The 21,713-nt window shown below is 38.4% G+C and overlaps 1 protein-coding gene across 2 annotated transcripts in view; it reads left to right on the top strand.

Moving 5' to 3' along the window:
* TET1 (tet methylcytosine dioxygenase 1) overlaps window positions 1–21,713 on the top strand; it is a 61,484-nt gene that overhangs the window by 10,062 nt on the left and 29,709 nt on the right. For both annotated transcript variants that reach the window (XM_049810061.1, XM_049810062.1), the window contains exons 3-5: window positions 13,288–15,817; window positions 17,046–17,136; window positions 17,767–17,860. In XM_049810061.1, the coding sequence (XP_049666018.1) occupies window positions 13,288–15,817; window positions 17,046–17,136; window positions 17,767–17,860 (2,715 nt within the window). The remainder of the gene's footprint in view (window positions 1–13,287; window positions 15,818–17,045; window positions 17,137–17,766; window positions 17,861–21,713) is intronic.

The following is a 21,713-nucleotide window of genomic DNA, read 5'->3' on the forward strand; positions in this document are numbered from 1 at the left end:
AAGCAAAGTTACAAGTTAAGATTAAGTAAGGGGCAAAGAACCTTATTTGACTTGCAAGTATGTCCAGCCTCAAGGATGTCTGTCTTCTCACGTGGGAGTAGTTGTGCTAACCACCTCCTTGTATGCTAACAGTAATTGTGATTGTACGACACTAGCAAGTGCTTTTTTTCTTGCGTTAAATATATCAGTCCATTAAAAAATTAGCATTTTTCATTAAGTCATGAATATGCTTTTAATTATTCATTTTAATGACCAACGGTCTTGTGATACAGCGCATAGTAGTTAAAACTTCAGCATTTGTTCATTCTATGTTTTGCGCGGTTGATAGTAGTGTGCAAAATAAGGACTGTTTGTAAATGAGGTGTTCAACTTTGTAACGTGTAATTGGTATGGCACCTGTTCTGTCAAAGTGTGAAAAATCTTTTTGGTGGTAGGCAGATAGGTTGTTATTAGGCGTCTGTCTACAGTATGGGTTCATAGTGGGTCTTCAGATTTTTCTCTTTGAGTTCGTTTTGCCACTCTTTCTGATTTGATGGCAGTGCAGGTTGCTATGTAATGTGATGCTGTCATTCCTCTCCTTTCCAAAAAGCCTTCTGAAGAGGTTTTTTTTTTTCCTTGGCTCTTAAATGGAAAGTCTTGTCTTGTTTTTGTGCGCGCGCGTAGTATTGTATATTAGTCATTGGACTTGTGTTTATTTCTGGTTTGACTTTTCCTTTGCTGAATTGATTCAGCAGTGTTTCCTCTTTTAGGTACTGTTTTTAGGTTTTAGGTACTGTTCTTTGTGTTTTCTGGTATTTGTGTTTGTTTTGTGGTGCTGAAGCGTATTTCGTAAGTTTGTTCCTTGCATCCGCCAAGTAAGGCATGGTACCCCTGAAGGCATCTCATGAAATGTCTAGGTTGGGGTTGGTGGTGTTTTCCTTTGTTTTTGGAGGGGAAGAGGGAGGTTGGTCATCTTAAGTTACGTTTCAGCTCTCTGTCAGCTGCAGTAAACTTAGAAAAAGCTACATAATTTGCAGACTTCTTTACAAGGGCATTTTTAGAAGTACAGCGTTCCAGTATGTGACTTTCTAACCTGGCTTCTGTTATTGGCGGGACTGCTGTGTAAAGTGGTATTGTCCTATCTATTGAATTATAGCTTCAATGTTTGATCTAATGATCGGTAGTGATAGAGGGCATCTGACCAGTGACACTTTCAAAATTTTGACAGCATGTTTCTTCTTTTTTTTTTTCCTTTCTTTGTATTTTGCTTCAAATAGTATTGTAAACTTTCTTTAAGCAGGATCTGTAGGACTTTCTTCCAATAATACATGGAGTTAGTATTTTTCTAATACTTCTAAGTTTTTGTAGATGCACATTTATTTAATTGGAGGGCTAGTGCTCTTTCTAATTATGCTTCTTAGGCTCAACATATTTACAAATTCTTCTCTACCGGGTGAAAATAAGCAGTGCTTTTCCTGTTGAAAACAGGTTGGACAGATATAAACATTAAGACTAAAAGTAATGCATACTATTATACTGTACCTTTCAATTATTATTTGTCATTTTCCACGCTTGTGTTTTAATGCTTCTTTCTGGTTATTTGAGGAGTCATTGAGGAAATTCCTCTGTGCCATAAATATTGTATCAGGTTCTCCATGTTTATTTTGAAAGAACATCTGAAATATTCATTAGTTCTAGCAAGCAAATGCTCATTGAAGAAAGAGTCTTTGTGAGTTCATAGTAATGGATACTAAGGAAGGAATATACTCATGGTTTTTCTTACCGTTCATATTAATGTGTTTTCCCTAGTTAGGCAGGCACTTCTTTGATTTTATTCCTGATAATGCAAAGTCTATATAGAAGTGATTCATACTTAAAAATTCATTTGCCTGCATTTCAGAAGGCCTGTTATACATCTTGCTTCACTTACTATCATTTTCCTTTTAGCCACTTAGCAGTGTTCTCGCTCAGTTTGGGCAGTGCAGTGCACCTCTCCTTAACAGTGGGGAAATGTTTGCAGCCACATTCAAGTTTATTAACACAGAGCTCAGAAGAATGGGACAGTTGAACATGGCATCCCATTGTCAGCGGAATCGGCACTTATAGACAAGTATAGACAGCAGTGGCACCAGTAAGGAAACCTCACACAGATCAAGATACAGCTGATGAAGAAGTACGGTCAGTCGTCTTTCTACTAGGTTCTGTGGAGCCAAGGCTACCATTTGGATGGCTGCAGCTGTTTGCTGCATTGATGGAGATATTAAAAAAAAAAGAGAGAGAAAAAAGGAAAAAAAAAAAGGGGGGGGAAGAGACTGAGAGAGATCCAGAATAATAGATGCAGTGCTAAGTGAGTATTAGAACTGCACGCACATTTTTTTGTTCTCTGACTGATTCTGTTTGCGTGTTTATGCATAAACACTATAATGGTAATCGTGTGCACCGGGAAAGTGCAAACGATGCCTGCTAAACTCTGTAAAGTCTGTTGTGTTTAAGCCAAGCCAAAAGCCAGAGATGACTCAGTATCTAGAACTTTTGGTTTATAAACATCATGTTAGGAACCAGTAAAAGTTTCATTTCCATCAAAGCTACAGATATATACTTGAGCAGTCTCTTAATTTTTCTGTTCCACACATACAAAGCATAGTCTGTCTTATCAAAAACAACTTTAAAATATAAAGTTGGTTTGGCAGACCTGCTGTTGCCCTTTTTACGATGCAGTTTTAGTTATGCTGCTTAAAGAAATTAAAAAAACCACTTTTTTGTCAAGGTCATATATGTGTTAAGAGTTAAGGAAAGTAACTGCTAATGTTCATCATAATGCTTTGAGTGAGCATGGATTGAACTGACTTTGAACATTTATTCTAAATTATGGTGTGTGTTTTAGTGCAAAATATCTACCAGAATATTTAGCTGGAAGAAATTAAAATTTATTACTTTTTTTCCCCTTTAAAATTTAAAGATAAGAACAAGTCAGTGGATGAAATTGCACTGCAGTGGAATTTTACAGAGGAAGAAGACAGAATGGTGTAATACAAGTTGGAAAGGATGCCGTCCAGAAAATACTTATCTTATTCTTTGTATTTCTTGAAGGGATATTATCACATTGGAATGTATTCCTTCAGCAAATACCCATTAAAATGGCTTTGAGTACTGGTTGAAAGTGTCTGCATATTTCTTATGTGCCTTTTTGTTCCCTTTTTTTGATAGGGGGAGCTTACTTTTGGTATGTGAGTGGCCTACACTAATTAGTTAACTTTTATTTTTAGAAATAAGATAAATAACTACCTTAGCTGTTACCTTAGTTTAAAAAAATCTACATATCATTTTTTGAAAGGAGTGTTCTTCTAATTTTGACCTTTTTCAAGCTGGATGTGTGTCTGTCTAAATGGGATTAAATTTTTTTTTCTCTTGGTAGGCTCATACACCTCACTTGATGTCAGCAGGCACGATTATGGTTGTAATTTGGTAGCACACTTCCACGTGCAGCCTTTCCAGCACTTCCACATGAATGCACTCATGTGAACATATGAAGCACTTCCATATTTTGTTTGTACAGTACTGCTAAGATTACTCATGTATGTAGACATTTTTTGAATGGAGTCCTAACAAAGAAGCCCTTTGTAATTGGTCTGTAAATTATTAATCTTACCCTAGTAATTTTCTAATCCTTAATTTTTCCAGCCAAGTTTCTGGGGGAGTTGAAGCCTGTTCCTTCTGGACTTCTTCCGGTGGTGCAGAGTGAGCTGGACAGGACGCAGAGAAGCTCTCCTTCCCTTGCCCCCCTACTCCTGTTGAGCTCCCTTACTTCAGTGCTGCTCCCACTCCCATTCACCACCTCCTCAGGACCCTTGCGCTGCTTGCTCAGCAGCACCATCATGCTACTCTTTGCCCCCACAACCCAACTCCCCCAAATGTTGAGGGAAGAAAAGGGACACTGTCCTTTGAGAGGACAGGGAGGTGTAGGGTTTTCTGTTTTAAATCATTTGTTGCTGTGGCGGACAATGCCACTCCCCCTCTTCTCAGGGAATGGTGGAGGCAGAGGCACAATTGAGGCTGGGAAGTGTTGAGTAAGGCCGGCTTGAACCTAGTGATTACAGTGTTTTTGGAGGGGTTTTGCACGTTTTGAATCACTATTTATTTGTAGATCTTGACTGTCACTCTGTGTTTTAGTGCAGTGCTGGGTCTTCCACTTTAGTGGATTTAGAAGTGGAACTTCTTAAAAAGGTAGAAAATGTGTTTGTGATGATAAATGTCGTGGAACAATCAGTAAAAGTAACATAATTTGTGGAAAGGAAGGAAAATGTATGTGTGTAGATGAAGGTCAGTTGGATAGGTGTATTGATACATTGTTTAGGTACTCTTAATGAAGTTACAGCATTACAAAATAAACAGTGGTTTCCTATTCCAGGTATGTTGTTTAGCTGATATTATTTGTATTCACTACTGGATTATGAGCTTTATTGAATACTTGCACTTGCTGTATGTAATGTAGGCACTGAAATAATAGAGATGGCTTTGCAAATTCCAGAAATTTGTTGTCAGTTTGCCTTTTGTCCGTACATTTATAGACAGTAATATCAAGACAATCCTTTGAAAATGGACACTACTTGTTTAGAATCTGATATTGTATTGCTAAGCAAGTTTGTTTATTGCATTTAGTAACTGATGTGGGAGAAAACCAGTGAGAAGCCCCAAACTTAACTTGAGTGGCAGCAGATTTTCACTTCTGTGATTTTTTTTTCTTTTCTTTCTGCGATGTTATACTAAGATTTTTATATTTAGTGTTACTGAGTATGAGAAAGGTAATTTAGCAGATACTACTCCAGCAAACTCTCCCATTGACATTAGTAGGAGCCTTGCCTCTGTGAAGAACAAAAGATTTAATTCCTGCTAAAATAATTTCCTAATTATAGGATTTTGTTTGGGAGGTAAGAAGAATCCATGCATTCTTATAAAGGTGTTTTCTTTTAAAATGTCAAATACATGAAATGTAAGCACTATCAAGAAAAAAAGAAAACAGAAATTACATATAAGGTACTAATAATAATCACTTTTCATTAATTTATGTAAAATCAGTATGTCGAATATATTTGGCTGTCCTTGTTGTCCCTTTAGAATATTAGGATTTTTCAAGGCTGACTTAAAATTGAGTGGTTCGTGTCTTTACACTTGACGCTGAATTCCTTTCTCGGTGTTTTGTTGGCATCATCTGTATTGTATTATAATTTAATTGATGCTCTGTAGTAAAATTTGGATCTATGATCAGTTTTCCTAAAATAAAGGTTTTGCTGAACTTGTGAATAAGAGGAAAAATTTCTGTGTACTTAAAAATGTAAAGCATTTACCTTTGTGACAGATGGTCACTGTCTGAATTCTGCAACACAGCCACCACTGTTGCAGTGCTGCTCCAGAACATCATTGCTGTTATTCCAGTATGTGAGTGAAGGTTGGTACTCCTGTAAAGGGTGGAAGTTACATACAGTGTAAATTCCATTTTGAGCTTTATTTAAAACTATAGGTGTGCTAGCTCTGATCGAGACAGAAGAGAAACATCATTTGCCATTTCTTAGGCTTTTTTCCTCATGAGAATAAGCAAAACATAGATGCAAAATCCTGAATAGTGCTGCAGCCTTGTAGCTTGGTCGCTTAAGTGATCAACATGACTATTTTTCTTTCTTTTACCTGAATTACCTTTAGTTGTTCCTCTGACATACCTGTTATGACTTTTCTGTCGTTCAAGAGTCTTTGTTCTTCCATTTAGTCTTGTGGCCTCTCATCAGCTTTAAAACCAGGTTAGAATATACCCATAATATAAATGTTTAATTTGGAGAAGACTTGTGTGTGACTTGTTGCAGTGTGTATTTGGGTCCAGTGCTGATATTTCAGAGTGAGGGGAAAACAGGATATAGGTGTGTGAGGGCTGGTTAGCATTGTTAACTTACAGTTTTGTATGGCCTCAGCAGATCTGGTCTGAGAGAGCTACCGGCATGTAGCAACTTGTAAAGAATATAATTGTTTGTACAACAGCTGGTTAGGCACTTGAACTGGGCCCTAGATTAAGGGGCTGAGTATCTTCCTGGTTAGATCATACGAACTGGAATGTTAATGCTGTTACCTTAGCAGTTCAGATCTTTACTGAACTGAAACTGAAGGATAATTATTAACTTGTATCAGTTTGGTTCACATATGGTAAACCCAGGCAAGATCATTGTGATCACTTGTTGCGCTGAGAGGTTGTGAGACTGTATCAATTTATTTGGATTAAGCATCATGTTTTAAAAATAGCTCAACTTGAATTTGAAAATTCCCAAGGATGAAAAGTGCATCAAAACACCTAACAAGATGCTTAAAAGATTCTTTACTCTTTCTCTGCCCCTCTGCAAAAATGTGTACCCTAGTTCAAGTCCAGACTTCTCTGGCCTTAAAGTCATTGAGTCTTGTTATACTTTTGTCTGCTAGAACAAGGAGCCTTCTGTTATCAGCTTTCTTTTCCACGTAGACTTAGCTGCAGTTTGTGGCTTTTCAGTTTTCTTTTTCTTTGGTAAATTGTAGAGAGTGAACTTGAGGCTTTCACTTCAAGATGTTTCAATCCTTTGTCATTCTCATGGTCCTCCAAGCCCTCTCCAGCATATCAATGTCTTGCTTGAATTGGGTATGCCAGAACTGGACGCTTTATTCCACTAGCAGGTGCAAAAGTGCCAAGTACAGGATAGAAAATAACCCGTCTTTTCCTAATTATATTGTTATTTATGCACCCAAGAATCTCACTAACCCTTTCGGCCATAAAGTTGCAATAGGAGTTTCTATAGTTACTGCACAGTTGATTATTGACCATGTTAATGTTCTCCTTAAAGGCATTGCTTTCTAAGATAAAACCTGCGTCTTGTAAATGTAGTCCCATGTCTTTGCTACTAGCTACACAACTTCACCTTTAGCTGTATTGAAATGTGCTTGCAGCTGGCTTGCCAGTTAATTTAGGAAGCATCATGTCTGATCTTTTAATTATTTGTTATTCTTCTACCAGTATTAATTTCACTGTTCTTTCAGATCATTGCTAAAAATGTTATACATAGCTGCTATGTGTTCCCTGAAGACCCTGTTACACTGTGATGATTCTCCATTTACAGTTAAGGGCCAGGCAGTACTTTCTTAATGCTGTGGTGATGGTTTCATAAATGAGTAGACCACAAGAGACATTAGCTAGGATGGATAAATTCAAAGACTGGATTTCTTTCATCTCTGCTTTTGAGTTAAAGCACGTTAGGGGAAGGTTGTGTTAGGGAATACATATTGCTGCTGATTGTGTTATTTTTCTTTTGTGGCTTAATTGAGTGCTGTGTTTTCCAGAGCTGCCAGTGTCTCTCGGAGTGCTCAGTTTCAGTGTTGAAGACAAATGATTGAGTCATTCAAAACGCCAGTAAAAAAACAAAACAAACGAAACCCCGAAACCAAACCAAACAAAAGCCACCAAACAAGATGCTTGTTTTTGTTTGCTTCTGTGGCAGAGAAAGTACTGTAATGGTTGGAGTTTTTTTCTTTCTTAACACAACTACTTCTTGGCTGCCTGTGTAGGAGAATGGGCTGTGCTTCACTGTATTTTTTATTGCTCCTGTTTGTAGCTTTCACAACCTAGAGCTCAGGGTTGATGGAAACAACAATTTAAATTTGTGGCTGAGAGAGGCTATTTGCAAGTAGTAATCCAATAAATACTCTTCTCTGGGGTCACCATTTGAAGCCTTTAGAGCTAGAATTAGTATCCTGTAGTTTTTCATTTTGTTAGTAAGTGCATCCTTAGGGTCTGATACTGGAGATCTTCTTTGTAAGTGGTCTCACTGAAGTGGTTACACACAGTGGGCAGGACTGTGGTAATAGCGTAGGAGAGAAAATGAAGAGAGCAAAGGTGTAAAGACTTCAAGGCCATAATGTTCTAATTCCTCATGGAAAGACAAGATAAGGAACTTTTCTGGTGGGAAAGCTGCCTAGTGTTTGAAGAACATAGCAAAGAGGATATAAATGTAGATAAAATGGAGATGAAACTGAGGAGAGAGCTAAGCTGTAGCTTGGAGAATGTTCTTTGCTGTCGCTACGGATATGAAAAAAACCCCCACCATCAACTAGAGCAGACTTCCCAGCTATGGTAAGATTCAGTGCGAAGTGGTACCTCCTGTGATACTGAAGTTGATGGCTTTGGGTGGATTTGATACACAGGGGCAGGGGAGTTGGGAGTGAGGGGGATCTCTCCAGGAAAGCCTGGGCATCCTGAGCAATCTCTGCTGCACATCCTAGGTCAGGTCACTTTCTCCGGATTTGCAGAACCTCTTGTTCCCCTGAGTTTCTCTACAAACCAGCCTCTCTGCTAAAACTTGTCTATGTCATTTTGCCAAGAGTAGAGGTTATTTGCTTTGATCGCAGTAGCTTCTAAAATGCAGAATTATTACCTGTCCTGTCCCTCAGTGCCGTCTGTGAACGTTGTTCTCTTGAGGAACAAATCATCTTGTATATGCAGGCTGTGTTACATTATTAAAGGGCCCCAATCTGTTTCTCTGGATGAAGACCTATAGAAATTGCCTTACATGAGCCGCTGTATAACTGTGTTATACTAAGAGACTGTTTCACGTCCATGGTTCTTACACAAGTGTGGTGGTAATTGTTTTATGCCTCTGGTGAGGTTTGCAGGAATATGCCCCAGCTCGCAGCTTGGCCCCTACTCAGCTGTTCTCTCTCTCCTGGTAGCCTGCTCGGAAACCTGCTCGGGCTGCAGCCTTGGGCAGCAACTTAGAGCACGTTGCTGTTTTCTGCGTTACGGTAGTCACACATGAAGTAGCGTGGTCTTAAATAGAAGTTTATCCTAAAATGTATTATTGTATCTGTGTTTATTTTGAAATGCAAAAAAACTTGGCTGTACTTAGAAGGTGGCCTGTACTTTCCACAGCATCCTGCCTTACGGTCGTCTCTGTTCTAACCGGTGCATGGCTTTCTGCATAGCACTCAGCATAAGCAATTCTTTCTCCACACCTGTGCTCCTCTGTCTCCCCATCCTGTGTCCTGTCCAGATCTTATCTCCTTATCCCTGTATGTTGGTCCCGTACAGTGCAAGTCCTGGATTCCATTGAGTTTCTGCATGTCCTGGGGAGCAGACGCTCCAAGGTAGGAATAAATTGCATAGGAGTAAATTGCTGCTGGTCAGCTGGCTGGTGCTTTCTTATCTCTTGGTGAAGCAGTGACATCTGACAGTTGGACCATGAAGAAAACACCCTGTTCAAATGTTAGATGAAGTATGTTTGGGGTTTTTTCCAAACAGTTTTTCTGAAAGAAACCTTCTGTTGTGGTATTTGAGCTCTGAGGAGCTGCCAGCTCTGTGCCAACGTGGAAGGGCATGTGGGGCTGGCTACGTGGCTGCAGACACTGCAGCAGGATCCAAACTTACCCATTGCACTGCAATGGATGAGATGCAAAGTGCAAGCACTTCTCACCCACTTGTCCTTTTACGGTGGTTGGTTAATGTTGTGACCTTGGAAGAACTGCCTTTCTGGTCATCCTCGTTATTGGCACAAGCTAGGAGGTGCAATCATTTTTTGATATGTTGAGTACTGTATTGTTGTGGGGACCTGGGCAGAATCCTATAGGGAGGACTAGTTAGGGGGACTTGGCATAGGTTATCTTGTGATTTGTTACAACTTGCTCGTAGAGCCATTTTATCAGTAGTTGATCTGGGCATCATCTGTTATTTCTGGTTTATGGGACTAATTGTTTCTGGTTGTGTCCTTTAGTACAGTATGTGTTGTTACCACCTATAGAAGTTTGAAGCAAGAGATGTAAACCTATGGCCTGCTTTCTGTTGTACAGAAGATGTGGAAATGTCTTTAGGGTAGCTCTAGCATTGTATTTTGATTGTGAATTGGTGAAGTCTTTGCATTACCTCAGAGGCATCTTGTGTTAAAAAAAAACTTAATATTGAAGTCTGACCCTTTTCAGAATGGTGAAATGATTTACTCTAACTGGCTTTTTATGTGTGCTGGAAGCATTAGCTCATGGAGTGAATTTTCTGTGTGTGTATATATATGTGTGTGTGTGTGTATATACGAAGTAATGTCTGGTTGAAGTTTTAAGTAATACAGCAATGGCTATGGCAGACTATACTGTATGGTTTGGGGACTTATAGCACTAACTACTGCAGAATCTAAGCTTGAGCAAGATTTGTTGGTGTTTCATCCCTCCAGACAGAGTGGTGCTCTCCTTAATGAGGAAGAGAGGAAATGACTTTTATTGATCCGCTTTATTCTTCAGCTTTTCATTACACTTGTGTAAAAGATTTAGAAGTCAATCAGATCAGACTTCTGTGCTTAACTTCCATGAATTTTAAGACTGTTACTTGGAATTGTGGTACCCTTGTCTGTAGTTTTCCCTACATTTTTTTTGAGTCCTGATTCAGGACTTAAAGATAGATTGCTCCTAGGTTGTTCAACTGCAAAAGGTTTTTGCTGAGCTATTACTTTTGGTCTGCCAGACTTATATTGAGGAAAAGAATCAAATGAGCTCTGCCCCTGCTAGTATGTCTGCGTTTTCTTTTTATGTTGGGAAACAATAACTTCATATATTAAACAGAAAAGGCCACTGGAAAGTCTGGTGAAGAGAGGAAAGAAAAAGGTATTTTTTAGGATTCATTGCAGTTCAGTAACAGAAGAGAAAAAGCAACGTAGTGCTCAAAAGGAAGAGAGTTTGATTTAAAAGAAAATATATCTGATTTTATGATAATATTTATTCTTTGTGAGGAAAAACAAAATATGAACCAAATCATGCCAATGATATGATTCATCTGGTTCTCTTTTTCTTCCTCATTGCATGTGGGCACCTTCCAGTAATGTTAGTGGAAATTATGATGTATGAGGAATAATTTTATTTTAAAAGTAATCCCACTTTACTGCTGGGATCACTGGGGTCTTATGGGGACACAGCACTGCACCTGTGCATTACTAGCAGATTAGGGAATATCCTGAGTATTTTCAAACGTAGCACTGCTTTTTGGTCAGATGAAAGTATTTTATTGAGGAACAACATGGTTGAGAGGAGTGTGATGACATTTTTGCACTTTGAGTGCTGTCAGTGGACTCTGTGTCAGATCTTCTCATCTCTGCTGATTATGGATGAATCCTCCCCACCAGCTCTCATTGCTCTCAATTTACCAGACTTAGATTTTTTTTTAATGTTTTTTATTAAATGGAGTGAGTGCCACCCTCTAAAAATGAAGGGAATACAAAAATATGTTGTCATGTTCAAAATGTATAAATGCTGGGGAATATTTTCGTCTACTTGCTTCTATTTTCTCAGCCTCCGAATTGTCTAATCAAGGCATATTTTATAACAATTTTACATGCTTGGGACAACTTTTGGACTGATAGAGATCTTGGATATACTTTTGCTGAAGGAAAACCCAGAAATTTCATATCTTATTTTTTTCTGAAGTTAAGGTAATTGAAATTCAGCTTTTGCACAGGTATAGAATTGTGGGTTTTCACTTTTCCATGGTGGACTCTTAAAATATTTTCTGGTATGGTTGCAGAGGCCTGTGTCATGCATTTACCCCTGCTAACAAGAGCTGCCTAACTGCTTTTGTGGATCCCTTAGAAATTGCTCAGTGATCCCCTGGGTCTGTGGATCACTGATTGAAAATCACCAGGATCCAGAGGAGTTAAGGCTCACAGACCATTAGTCAGCATCTGTGTGTAATGAAAAAACATTAAATAAGGTATCTTTCTTTCTTAATGTAATTTCCATAGGTTTGACTTAGCTGCCTGGGTGCTGGACGTGTTTTTACATAGCATTTCCATGAGAATTTATGATGCCTCTCATAATATCTAGGGCATGCTTTGGATTCCCAGTTTTGTTTTTTATCAGTCAGGAATCAGTTGTGGGGTGAACACTGGGCTTCAGATGGAGCTGAGACTGTACGCCTTGTTTTGTTGGGGGGTTTCTGGCAATTCCATCTCGATGGTTACGATTAATCATAAATCTGTTTTGCATTTGTTCTTCTGAGTTATTTTCTCAGAGAAGTCCATGCACTTTAGTTGGTATGACCACAAAAGCATGTGTGATTTAACTGAATGTTTTATAATAAACTGGCTGCTATTTGCTGGAAACTGCTAAGATGTACTGTGCCAACATATGGTTAATTAACCAGTAGTGTTGCTTATATCTGATTTAAAAAGCAGTACTGGTTTTCTTGTTAAGTAGCGCTTAAGGCTACAGATTATTTAAATAACTTTTAGATGTTACAATATTATTAAGTACCACCACTGTCTATTGTGACTTAAAATTATTTTTTAAAAGAAATTTTAATAAATAGAGAATAAATTTCATTAACGTAATAAAAATTGGATTCCTGCCTTTATTGCTGTTTCTGCCTGAGTTCCTGCCTTAATTTATTGGTGTTTTTTTTTAACTTAAATTGCATAACTCCTTACTTCATATCCATAATAGTACCTTAAGGCCCATATACATATTCTTTCCAGAACACACTATTCTGACTCTAGATTTTGACATTGCTTCAACCACATGAATTGTATAATATTAGCGAAGATGAAGAGTATATTTAACCAAATATTAGAATTTAGAATTTACTAAAATGCTATTAAGGATAGCTTACATGAGAGACTGTTCAGAAACCTGGAAGTTACCATCTAAATACAGAAGCTAAACACAGGGTTTAGAGGGTAACTTTCAGGTGAGCTACTATTAATTGGCTTACTATCCATTTCAGCTTAGGTTTTGTCATTTTGTGAGGACTTGAAACTAAGCCTGAAACTCAGCCATTACTGCTGCTAGAGTGTCCAACCAAGTGTTGTATCAGTTTATTGGTCTAGCCAAATCGGTGTAATTATACCAAATTACTACTAAACTTTCTGTGGTACAAGCCTTTAGATTTCAGTCCTGCTTTGAACTCGAGGGAGACTTTCATCTCCTTATGCAAATTCATTAAAAATTGAATCCTTAGATCTGATTCTAAATGCTAACGTCCCTTATCTGTTCATTCATTTCTTTGGTCTACCACCACCCCCCCCCCCCCCACGCTTTCTTCCTCTGCCCCCCTCACAACAGTGGGGAAAAATAGCTATAAATATGGATAGAGTCTTTAGGCATCAGGGTTTTTTTTATGACGTCCTGTTTTTTTTCCATTGTCTGTGCCTGTGCTTCATTAGGATATTATTCATATCTGTCAAAGTAGGGTTTAATTGCTGTAAATCTTATGCTTCTTATTTTTAATGTTTTTGAACAGCTGTTACAACAAATTTTTTTATTATTATTTTATAGGCAAATTTAGAAAACAAACCAGTAAATGGCCGCAGACCAGAACTCATGGAATGCAGTATATGTGGTCATGGTGAAAAATACAGGGTGAAAACAAACCAAACAGTACCCATTGAAAATGTGCAGTCTAAGGAGAAAGAAAGAATGACAGGCTTAGAAGCAGAGAAGTGGGCACATAACGAGAAGCCATCCTTTGGTGTCCATGTCAACGGAGATATCCATGGAACTGTGACAGGCAATGAACACTTGAAAAACGCTGAAGACAGTGAAAGAGCAGTCTCTCCCAGTCAGTTAGCTGAGCCAAAAAAATCATTTGCACAGACCATCAAAAATGGCATAAAACCCCTACATTATTCACCACCGGAAGCAGTTGCTTCACTGAAAAAAGTATCCATCGAGGAAAGGACGGATTTGACAAGCAACTCCCATATGCAATGGATGAAAGGTACCAATCTGAATAACATAGTAAACACTCTGACGACTGGCGTTGGCTGTGTTCACCCAGAAGAACAAGGAAATGTTTTAATGAAAGAGGAAAACTGCACTTGCAGCATCTTTGAGGATGCTGGTAAGTCAGTTTTGCAGGCGGGTTCCATTTCAGATCTGCAAGAAAGCTTGTGTTGTCCTCCACTGCCTGAAGAGGAGGTGCACGTAGGGAAGGATGGCTTTAAAGTACCTAACACAGAGACACAGCATGAGGATTCTTCACTGCAGCCAACTTTCTTGTCCCTGATTAAAACCAGAAATTTAACTGTAGAGCAGGTTGTAGCTATTGAAGCTTTAACACAGTTATCCGAAGCCCCTTTAGAAACAACTTCACCAGCTAAAACTGAAAGTACTGAACATACAGAAGAAACAACTTCCAACTTGCTCCATAGCTATAAAAGGGATATCTCATCCTCCCTCACATCTTCTGCATTAAAAGAAATCAAAGACACTTACTTACAGAATGAGCAACAGCTCTTGGCTCACTGCGGTCACTCACAGAAGCAGCTCCCTAATAAGGCAGTGTTATACAATGGCCAAAGTTCAATTTCTGAATTGCATGATAAACCTGCCAATCTGGCTGGCGAGATGTATAAATTACAGTTATCCTCAAGAGATACCAAAATTTTATCAGACTTTACATCAAATGCAAAATCATTTTCAGGATATACAACCAAGAAAAATTATGATTCAGTCACCCTTGCACGCTATTGCAGTGCTTCACGTAATGTCCAGCAAGCAAGTAACAACTTGGAAACTCTTGGCCAGTTAGAACAAAAGCCAACCTGTAAAGATTTGAACTTGGAAGCTAGTTCTTTGATTAAAGAAGGAGGAATTCACAGCCAGGACGAAGAGGATGTAGCTACACAACTAACCCAACTTGCAGCACTAATTGAATCAAACCAGACAAATCCAGAGCAGAAGAATGACATAAAGGCATCACTGCTTAACCTAATATCACACGAGAGGCAGCCAAAATATAACCAAGATGTGTTGCAGAAAAAAGAATCTGTATTTTTTAGGCATAATTATAGTTCCTTAATGTTAAAGCAAAAACAGCCAACAAATAAAAAAGGAAATGCTGTACCATGGAAACCAAGACACAAAAAGAAGCCTCAAGAAGCACGCTATCAACAAAATAATCAAAACCAGCTAGAGCTGTTGTCATGCCAGCATAGCGAGTTACAGGACATTTGGATATCATCAAAACTGCACAAGCTTGGTCAAACCATGCCACAGGACTCCAGAATAGCTCCATCTGAAAAAAAATCTCCAAGAACCAAAGTACAGAGAGCACTGAATCAAAATACTTTAGCATCACAAGAAAAAACTAGATTATTTCTCCCACAAACACAGATAAAATTCCATAGATGTTTACCTGAGGTACCGCAAGAGAAAAAAAAAGACAGGTTGTTTGGCTGTGAAGTGGTGAATGAGCAAATCAAAACTGCAGGCTCCGGTGACCCACTAGGCATTGATCCACTGAAAAATGAAGTTGTTGCACGTAACCAGTATAGCGACCTGTCCTCCCGTAATCCTCTGGCTGTTTCACAGTTGAAAACAGCATCCTTATTGAACAGACCAAGTGAAAACCTACAGATGTTTACAGAACAATGTAATTCTCAGGTACAGCAAACAGCGAATGTCAGTCAGACGCATCCTTTGCCTCAAACTTTTAATCAGTCTAACCTGAGAGCTAACGAAATGCGTAGCGAAGACAAAACCTATATTCAGCAGGGTGCTGTCGAACAACAAGTAGATCCGAAGTCACAGGTGCTGCCTGTTCCCTGTGGTGGGGCCCAGGTACCAGGTTCTGTCGAAGCTCTCAGGAATATGGAGTGTGCGGGCGAAGTGACCGTTCTGACATCAACCAGTTTGGGTACTGACCACCCACAGAGCACAGGCGACTCAGGGTGTTCTCCAGCAAAAAACACGCTCAGCAGTTTCCTTGAATCACCTATGAAGTTTCTTGATACCCCTACAAAAAATTTAATAGATACACCTACAAAAAAAGGACAATCTGAATTGCCAACTTGTGACTGTGTTGGTAAGTCTTTTTGTGAACTTGTGCCTGTACCTCTCCGATGGAGGTGTGTTTATGTTGCTTCCTTTAATGTGAGGAAGTGTACTTGATCCTTAGCTGTTGCAAAAGGATCAGTGTTTCACCGTTAGGAAATGGGAGGAAATAATCTTTTCCCTTTCTGTAGCTTTTGCCTGGCGTTCTTTGGGCCTGCAAAGCACAGCAGAATTGAGTACTCTTGGTATTGCAACTGGCAGGTTTAAATTCTCTACTTAAATTTTTAAACCTAGGAGGAAAAGGAGTTTTTCTATTTGTTGTTTTGTCATTGCTCACTTGTGGTCTATGTGAATTTATCTGCAGCATATCAGATTCTGATTTTTATGGTCTAGAACTAGTTTTTGCCTGAGATGGGCTGGGCAAAAATTATCCAGTATGTTGTCATTGCTGCTGAAATGCTGTTAGATAAGCGGCAGGGTATAGTTGTGGGCTGTCTCGTTACTGTCACTGTTAGTCCAGATGACTGATGTCAGTTTGCCTCAAAGAGTCCATGTCAAAGGCCTCTTATTGCAGAAAGGAAAGGTAAGGTGCAGTTCAGGTGAGGCCACATACATAATCATTTGTGTTGCGGGATGAGATGTCAGACTGAACTCAGTATTGAGGATTTCGCAAATACAGCTTGATTGATGGTGTTAGACATGCTGTGTTTTCAGACTATCAAAGCACACAGATGGAAAAACAAGTCAGAGACTTAACAACAAATTGTAGTCAGGCAGATTGTTTCATCTTTGCTTTAATGTTCTGGATCAACAGAGTGCTAGTTAAGAAGCCTGGATTATGTTTTCTTTTCTGTAGTTGATGACTATCAGGTGGGGTTTTTTTCCTCAATTCTCCTTTGTCTAAAATGAATTAATAATGTTTTCTTCCCAACAAGGATATGGGGAAGCTTACTTAGTCAGTACATGCTAGCTCCTGTAATGAAGATTTGTAAAGAGTGCAAAATATTACTATATTAAGATTACTTTATAACATAAAGAAAAAATACTAGCAGCTTAATAGGAGGAAACAAGTATAAAATAGTTTTGATGCTTCTGAGGAGAAGAATCTGTCATAGTCTTTATTCATTACGTTTCAGGGACAGATTTTATGTATTGTAGTTTAATTTGGAAGATGTTTCTTTAAACCGTTTCTAAGCTTACTTGTAATGGTGTAAATAAATTTTCTATGTGCCAACTTAGTTTTTTAAACCTGCTTACAGAGCAAATTATAGAGAAAGATGAAGGCCCATATTACACACACCTCGGGACAGGACCAAGTGTTGCTGCTGTGAGAGAAATAATGGAGAACAGGTGAGGAACATTCAGCATTTAATGCTCACGGTATTTTTAACTGTCTAAACAGGAAAGAAGAGGAGCTGTGAGAAATCAGATGCTATTTTTTTCTAAACTTTTTGCAGTACTCATTTGTAAAGTATTTTTCTGTTCAGATGTGCATGAGGTAAGCACTAGCATTTCAGTTCCAAACTCGTGTGCCTCTTCTGAGCTCTTGCAACTTCAGGGTTGAATTTCAAGTACAATGTGCTCTTAGGTGCCGTTGAAGTCAATAGGAATGACAGAGGTGAGCAGCTGGCAGAATTAGGTTTTCTAGTGTCCTGCATACGAAGAAGCTGTGGCAAACGGGACAGAAAGGTCACATTTAGTGACTAAGTGTACTAGGATTTACATGCAGGTAATGTTTTTTTCCCCCAGATAATGTTTCCTTAGCGGCAGAAGCTTGTCAGAAGCAGCAGAAGAGAGTTGTCAAAAATCACTCTCGCAAATAGGATTTTAAATGCAAAAGTATTTTTTTGACATTATAAACATTTTGCTTTTCTTCCGTTCTTGGTAAAAATAAATGTTATTCTTGTTTTATTGAAAATGTTTCCTGTTTTAAAGTGGTCTACAGCAGTTTGTTTTACTCATGAACTTTTTTAAATGCAGGTATGGAGCAAAAGGAAGCGCTGTAAGAATAGAGGTAGTGGTTTATACAGGAAAGGAAGGAAAAAGCTCTCAGGGGTGTCCAATTGCCAAGTGGGTAAGTTTTAATGTTACAGCAGTAAAATTGTTTTGTGTGGCTTTTAAATAGAAAATTATGTGTAGTCCTTGAGCTTAAATATAATCTGATCTTTAACGAAGATCTGTTTTTTCATTTAATTGATCTACAAGTCTGCCTGAATGTTGAAGCTAAGGAAAACAATTTATTTTTTTTTTTATTTTATTTAAGGTGTGGTGCTATATGTTATGCAGTGGTTTGAATGAGTGTGAAAGAGAGGTGCTTAACAGAGCTAGCAGAGATGACCCAATCAAGGGTAAGAAGACCCTGACAGTGTCCAAAAGTTGGACTGTCTGCTGAAATATGCTATTGGGAAGTGTGAAAGAGAGAAAAGATGGGATAGTTGCTTGGGAGAGTTGGAAAACTGTAGAGTAACATTTCTTAAAACCCTTCCCAGTTGTATGAACACCTGAAGAAAAGAGAGTGTGTGGGATGAGGAAGTTCAATCTCATATGCCATGAAGTTCATTACTATTTTTGAGGAACTGAAGTCAGTATTTGGAAATGTAAATGTTATGGTGATAGTTTTCACCAAAGTCTTGTCTCACATTGCTTCATAGGAGCCAGGAAATGAGGTAACAGACACAAGCTCCAGGAGAGAGCTTGGAAAGAATTGATTGTCCTTAATCTTTGCTGAAACCACCGAGGGAGGTAAAAAGTAGAATGGAAATCTTGTAAACTGAGTTTTGGAAGAACTTGGTTGTTAAAAGAAAAAAATATTATTGCTGTATTTAGGAATTTCGGACTCAATTGAAAAAAATGAAGATAACTGTACAATTGGTAGACTAGCGTTTGTAACTACATGACAAAAATAATGACATTACATATTGTATGTGAATGGTATTGCATGCTAAACATTTACTGCTTGTGTTTGGGACAGTCAAAATGTCTTTTGCATACTCAATACATAAACTGTTTTTCAGACAGGAATCCCATATGTGCATGTTGCTTCAGATAATATTTAATAATGAATCAGCATCCAAGAAAAAAAAATGGTAAAACTAATTTAATAAACAACTGACCCAAAAAGAATGGAATGATTTTTCTCAGTGTTTCAACGAAATAAAAGACTCAGTTTTAACAGAGGACAGGAGTTTAAAATCTTGTCTTAGAAACGGTTGTGAGCAGTTGAAAGGAAGAAGGCATTTAAAACTAACTCTTAACGTTCATTTTTCTGTTGCCAGTATCAACATACTGTCTTTTATGTAAAACAGAAATGATAGATTTTATTGTATATCTGCATGGCTGTAGGTGTCCAACATGTGTGTACAATATGACAGAAAGCACTCAGATGCATACAGAAAAGGCGGTTTTAAGGTATGGGGACCTGCTCTCCAGTTAGTTAATTTTCACATTTCTCTATGTAAAGTGTTTGCGAGAGTAAGCTTTAATGTTCATTTAACTTAAGTTCCAATCTTGTTTTGTGCAGAAGTGACTTTTTTTGTGTGCAAGTTCAGACGTAAAGAGGATGAATGCTTTTCCAAGTCTGCTGTTACTGTGTAACTGTTTATTACAAGAGAGGGAAGGAAATCACTGAAATCTCCTCTGTAGAACTCTTTCATCCTGTATAAAATCCACATTTCAGGGTTGGTATTCTTAATGTGTTGCATTAACTTTTCATTGGCAATGCTAATATTAATCCTTATAATGGAGCATATTTGGGTTTTGGCTATGACCAAAGAAACATAATTGTGAAATTTGTTTGAAAGCATATGGAAAAAGTTTGCTGTGCTCTCTGATAATTGCAGTCACGAGGTTCTGTCAGCTGCACAGAGACTTTCACTTACTCATTTACAGTGTAGTTTCAGACAGACTCATTTCTGCTTTGCAGATGGACAAGCTATTGCCCTTAGGGCTCCCGAGAGACTTGCTGGTGAGAGCACCATGATGGAGCTCTGCTGAAGCAAATATGATAAGAAAAACCTGAATGTATCTGTTGATCATATTGAACTATTTTTCCCAATTAATTTTCCCTATTTCCACTAGATAATTTTGTCTTATTGGTTCATTAGAAACATTTTAAGACTAAAGGAGGCTTTCTAAAATACCTGTATCCATACATTCTTCTGTTAGTGACTGCATTTTGTAGTACTGATTCCCTCCTGAATTGTTTTCGCTTAAGTGGCTCCGTTTCTCTTAATGTGCCTGGTGTGTTAAACATTTACTGAGACAGACTCCTTTCCCCAAAAGGAGCCGATAGTTTCTTCCTTAGATTTCAGGTTACCATAAACTTGCAGAATCTTTTCTCTTTCAGTCTTCTTTTGAGAAGAAATAAACATCTGTCTCCTCTGTATATTTCTGACATACAATATTTCAGGGTGATACTTTGTCCCTCTGGATGTGGACAAGAATGCTCCTATTAGCTGAACCTAAATATTTTCAATAAATACTACCTAGAGTTTGAAACCTTATGACAATTGTATGTGTAAGCATTAGACTGACACCCACATAAGCAAACTGCACAGTGAAGATGAGTTCGCTATTGTTTTCACTACATGTGGTGACAAGGAGACTGCTTGACCTCTGATCTTTTGCATCAGAAATTGTATCGTCTCATTTTTATGTCAAAATAGAATTAATAGTGTTGCACCAGAGATTTCAGATGTGTGGATATCTGTGTAGGTGATAACTATGTGATTAGAAAATAACTTACCATTCTGTGACATATGCTGGGGTAAATGTACTCTTCTTTCTTTTCTGTTTGGATTTCTTTAACTTTTTTGCTTTGTCCAAGTTCATCATACTTCTTCATAGTAAGTTAATAACAAAAAAGTTCCATGTTACTGTGCATCCCCTATAACCAGCCAGTGACAAATGACTTGAGTCATATCAGCCCCATTGTTTTATCAGTGCTTTAGGTGGTAACAGGTGTGTTGTGTGGTTTGGGTTTTTTTCTGCTCTCAGTATGTCTGATGGTGAATTACAGTGACCTCAGTTTATGTGAAACAGTCTATGAATTTTTTAGTTGTCCATGAGAACTCACTGTAGGCATCATCCTGCTGCACTGAAGTCAAAGGTACATGTCACTGACCTCAGAGGAGGTCAGCTTCGGGTCTTAATGTTTCCTGGATTAAACCCATTTCCTCTGAGTTCCTTCTCCTGGTTTCAGTGGTTGTTGGTTTAGATCAACTAAGCTATCATAGCTATCTGTTGTCTTTATTCAGAGTTGCAATGTAATTGTTAAGGCTCCAGCTCTGAATAAAGACGAGAGATAAGCAATAAAAACGGCCAGGTCAGGGCAGAGGTCCTTCTTGCCCATATCCTGTCTCCAGCACTGACTGATAGCAGAAAGGTGTAAGAGCAGGGCAGTTGCCTCCCAGAAGACTCTCTTTTCCAGTAATTCAGAGCTCTGTGGTTCCCTGAGCTGGAGGCGGTGTCTGTGTTCAGTTGCCTTTCATAAATGTTGACATCTTTATTTCTCCTTTTCCTTCCTCTTCTCTTATGCTAGGAGTTAAAATGTTGGCATAATGTTTTCAGCCTTGTGTTCTATTCCCAGTAATTCCTAGCAGTTGTTTTTGCTTTTTCTCCCTTGCAGAGCAGTGATTTGGTATTTTCATAGCGCTTTCTATCATTACGCCAGATTCTCATTCCTGCATGGTAATGGCCAAGTCAGAGTCCATCTCTATCTAAAAATAGAATTGTTTTCACCATGTGCATTAAATATGAGCATCTACAGTGAATTTTATCTGCCATTTTACTGCCCATTCAGCAGTATGGACAACTCCTTCATTTGTTTGCAGATTGTGCTTGTCTTCACTACTCTGAATTGCTTAGTGTCATCAACAAATGTTGTCATTCTTTTATTTACCCTTAACAAACATGCTGAAGAGCACAGG

The sequence above is a fragment of the Accipiter gentilis genome, chromosome 9, assembly GCF_929443795.1.
Source record: "Accipiter gentilis chromosome 9, bAccGen1.1, whole genome shotgun sequence".
In the NCBI taxonomy this organism is placed as follows: domain Eukaryota; kingdom Metazoa; phylum Chordata; class Aves; order Accipitriformes; family Accipitridae; genus Astur; species Astur gentilis.